Raw genomic sequence first — 4,595 nt, 5'->3', positions numbered from 1 at the left:
GCTTTCAGACTCAACACATACTTTAAGCCCCCAGCATTAGTCTGTAGAAAAAGTGACCTTTGATTCAACATAGTTAAACTTTCAAAAGGCTCAACCACTTCGGCCCTTTCTTGCTGACACAAAGTCAGGAGTTATATTATTAAAACTGATGTTTTATGTCTCTCTTTCCCTCAGGTACCAGGAATGCCATCCTGAATACGGAGGCTCGTACTGTAGAAGCAGAGGTATTAAGTCGCCGCTGTGTAATCATGCGGCTTGCAGACTTTTCCTACGAAGAGTATCAGAAAGCGCTTCGACAATCAGCAGGAGCTGTGGTCATCATCCTGCCCAAGAACATGTCTGCTATGCCGCAGGACATAGTTCAGGTGATAACAAGTTGTAATGCTACACATCAAAGCCTTCTGCTCCCTTCATCCTCAACTGTTTCCACTTTAAATGTGTAAAAATCTATGATGTCACAGTGCGGTACTCTGTGGATTCAATATTACACGCTTGGCTGTACCTCCAAAAGAGCTTTTGAAATGATGCATTTGGCAGTGAGGGCTACCTGTGATATGTGGGCATATTTTTTTTTAAAGAAAATGTGCAAACGTGGTTTTGCAATATTTAAAACTGGGATAGGCAACTTTGGAGAAACAAGTAAAAAAAAAACCTGGTTTTTCGGGAGACTTTCAACAAATATACCTAAAAATGTAATTATCTTCCATAAGGTTTTAAGTGAACATACTCTACAGATGTACAGCACAAGGAGAATACATATTTAAAGAGATACACATTTTGTTTTCAGTATTTATTCATGGTACTAGTCATGAGTAGCAATGCTTTCTTAATCTCAGTCAAACACTAGCTCGTCATTTAGTTTGAATTTCTTTAGACTAGTGCCTTGCTCAAGGGCATACCAACCGAAAAATAATGGCAATACATAATGGGTTCAATATCAAGCTATTTAATACTTTGAAGCTTTTACCCTCAACTTTCTGAGTTTAATATGACTTAAAAAGAGAAAATGTTAATCAAGGCTATTCCACCCTTCACAGAGATTGAAATATATCAGTGTGTATATAATATCTCACTAAAGCACACTGTGACTACTTCTTTGAGTAGGATTGTAAGTCTTTCTGAGAAGCAGATTGTTGGGATTTAATGAGTTACTTATTTAGTTAGTGGACGTAGTATAGTCGAGACAAAAAGTTATTTTCTATTGCAGCTTCTTTCCCGTTTGCCACTGAACTAACTTAACCAAACACTGACAATTGAAATCAACATGCAACACAATATATAAACGTCATTTATACCACTGTTACTTCAAACTCTGCAGCCATGTCTTGAGAATGACCACAATAATAATCAGCTGTCGAAATAAAGCTTAGTAGTATTCATCCAGCTCGGCGTCTTATTTCAGTTTGTGAGAGCTTTTCAGGATTTGAACTTACAGGGTTTAATAAATAAATCAGATTTTCCCTCTTGTTATTGAACCCATCAGCACATCACGCTACCAGATCCCACTGAGTGTCTTCTCTTAAACGCGCTGTCCCTCCTCTGTTTGTCCCCTGCAGCAGTTCATGGAGCTGGAGCCGGAGATGTTGGCCACAGAGACCGTCGTCCCCGTGTACTTCGCCATGGAGGACGACGAGCTGCTGTCCATCTACACCCAGACCCTGACCTCCTCCTCCTCTCAGGGCTCCCTATCGGCCGCCGAAGGTACAAATCACTCCCTTTACACCGGACCTGCTGAAGGGCTTAGATTGTTTGCATTTGTTAGAAAGATCTCACTCGGCTTGTGCTTCAATCTCAGGATCCATGTATCTGTGATCCTCTCCAGAATGGAAGTAGTCATCACATACAGAGCATCAACTAGTTCCTGAACAGTGTCCTTCACATGCTGATATACAAGAGAGGGAGTTCCACAGTCACAAGATGGAGGAATAGAAAGCAGTATTCAATGTTTACTTCAGATTAGCTCCACGTCAGAAATGAGCATGCTTGTCATATGTCTCTCTCCATAGAGGCTGAATCATCATGTTAATCACATAAGGCACGTTCACACCAAGTACTTTTCCCACAAAGGTTCCTGAGAACTCTTTAGTTCTCATAAACTAAGTACAGATCACGTTCACACTGGAATAAGTCCCTGGGGGTGGATTAGGCAAATGAAGCCGCTGACGTCACTTCTTCTTCTTCTGCTTTGGGTTTACTGGCAGGCCGCAAACAACTTCACGGCGTATACTGCCGCCCAAAATCCCCGGCCGGAAGTCCCCGGTGTTAGGGACTGGCTTCAGTAGAAGCTGCTGGGACTCCCAGCAGCTTCTACTGAAGCCTTCCAAGTAAACGGCCAGAACGCCGACACCTCCTCATCTCCACCGCTCCCATGTTTTATTTTGTGTTGCCATAAGTTAGTCTCTCTGCGTTTCTGCGCTGGGCTAATGCTAATGCTAATAATGCAAAGAGAGGATAATAAAATGGCGGCTTCACAAAATTTTTTGGGAGTTTGACGGGGCGTGGTTTGCATTCCGCCCAGCCAATCAGACACAGGAACCTTTTTCTCCCACGAAACTCCCTGCTCTCTAGCAGGGACTGAAAAGGGGGTAAAAAAGGTTCTCAAGAACTAATTTAGTTCCTGGGACTTTTTGGTGTGAACGCAACTAAATCGTAGTTCTCAGGAACCTTTGTGGGAAAAGTACTTTGTGTGAACGCGCCTATAGCTATCATATGCCTCAAACAGTCCTGATGCTCTTCTAGGTAATCACACATCCTGTCATGTTCACAGCTACAGTTGGGATACCTTTGTCATCATGTTACTCTCATGTTGGAAGAGGACATTCAGTGTTTCCCCAACAGCATTTTATACAGTTTTGATCATTGCTAAATATGTTTTCTGTTGATCCCTGCAGTGCTGCTGCACACGGCCACAGCTAACGGCTTCCAGATGGTGACCAGCGGAGCTCAGAGTAAAGCCATCAGCGACTGGGCCATCACCAGCTTAGAGGTGAGAGACTTTATCGTATTCATTGGAAAACTGTGCCTGAATCGGCTGGTTAAAATGTTTTTCGTTTTTTAAATGATACTGGTTGTGACGTAAAACATTTGATACCCATGGCTGCTACAAGTTGATGGTTAATTGCAATTCCTGTTTCTATTTAGATGTATTTCTCCCACATAGAAGTGCAGTTGTTTGGCTTTGAAACTACACTTTCAATGATGTTCTTAATCTAAATGGCTGATCATTAAAAAGGTGCAATTAAAGGCAAAGGAGTGTCAAATAATCTCTAGATAGTGTTCTGCAAAAAAGATTCACCTCTTGCTTCCTGTAGTTTGTATAACTCACAGATAGCAGTATTGTGTTTTTATATTTAAATTATTTAGATATTAAGATAATAACTTAACTAAGATAAACCTTCATAAATCCCCCAAGGAAACATGTGGTATTATAACAGCATCAGAATAAAGGTAAAAACAAAGAATAGAAAATACTTTACCCAGGGATAATAAGAATAAACATGTCAGTAACAGTATAAATAAAAAATAACAAGACACCGAGTAGCTGTATTCGCATATTTACAGAGTGAAGATTATTATGAATGACTGAATACATATATATATATATATACATGTCTGTGTGTTCTTGAAAGTGTGAGTGAAGTCTTTATCCTCAGTATTTGTGTTTCTGCGAGGCGTTTGTGGAACCTAAAATGTAAAAGGAGGAAGGTCCGAGCAGTTTTCCGCACACAGGAATAAGCCGTGATGCAGACGGTGGTTTAGTGGTTAGAGCTGTCGACTGGAAGCAGGAAGGACCTTGATTTAACTCGTCTGGGTCCTTCCTTTGAGAGCTGTGCTCTGTAGAGTTTATTCTGGTTTCCTCTCACGGTCTGCAGGCCTGACGCTCAAATGTATATACGTTTGCTTCTATGACGAGATCATTATCAATTACAAAGCATCCAAAACACTCATATTTGTTTGTAGATATGGTGAGGCTTCAGTAGAACATTACATGCCTGTATTTAATTATAGAAAAAGGTGTTTTTTTTGTTCAATGAATGCTCTTATAAAGGTTCTGTCTTCATGCCAAAGCTTTGGGAAATGAACTAAAGGCTTCTTTGACTTTAAAGCTGTATAATGCATTAGAAACAAACTCAGGCCATGTCTCCACCTGTACATCGTGTTAACTGGGGTATTCATAACTTCATTTGATACCACTGAAGAAGGGCAGGGTTCCCGCGGGGTCTTAAAAAGTCTTACATTTGATCATCTGAATTTTTTACCTTAAAAAGGTCTTAAATATGATTTAGAAGGTCTTAAAAATGATCGGGTTTGAAAGGCACTTCTGTGTTTCGAATCTTGCTATCGCGTCTAAATGTGTTTTGGGGGAAATGTCCGGGCTGCAAAATAACCAGTACGGTAATAGCCTTTCGGTTCCCCCCCAACAATCTGTATTGAAATAAATCAACATGGAACCAGTAATCACTAACTTTCTTTCCCCCGGCCCCTTATCGGAGAATACCTAGCTAGTAACCTAGCAACCAACCAAGCTTCAGCTAGCGGCAGTCAGAAACCTTGGTATCTTCGAATCTTCTTAAAAATTAATATGGGGAAGTGTA

At 40.8% G+C, this 4,595-nt stretch overlaps 1 protein-coding gene across 1 annotated transcript in view; it reads left to right on the top strand.

Annotated features, from left to right (window-relative positions):
- The window catches only part of LOC104959864 (nicalin-1-like), a 4,921-nt gene extending 1,043 nt beyond the window's left edge, over window positions 1–3,878 (top strand). Inside the window, exons 2-5 of the mRNA XM_010787777.1 lie at window positions 175–365; window positions 1,557–1,701; window positions 2,892–2,986; window positions 3,873–3,878. Coding sequence (XP_010786079.1) covers window positions 175–365; window positions 1,557–1,701; window positions 2,892–2,986; window positions 3,873–3,878 — 437 coding nt within the window. The remainder of the gene's footprint in view (window positions 1–174; window positions 366–1,556; window positions 1,702–2,891; window positions 2,987–3,872) is intronic.
- Window positions 3,879–4,595: the final 717 nt, after the last annotated feature.

This window comes from Notothenia coriiceps, unplaced genomic scaffold, assembly GCF_000735185.1.
Source record: "Notothenia coriiceps isolate Sejong01 unplaced genomic scaffold, NC01 NC01_scaffold00031175, whole genome shotgun sequence".
NCBI classification, from domain to species: domain Eukaryota; kingdom Metazoa; phylum Chordata; class Actinopteri; order Perciformes; family Nototheniidae; genus Notothenia; species Notothenia coriiceps.
The sequence above is the reverse complement of the archived record's forward strand: the minus strand, read 5'-3'. Positions and strand labels throughout refer to the sequence as shown.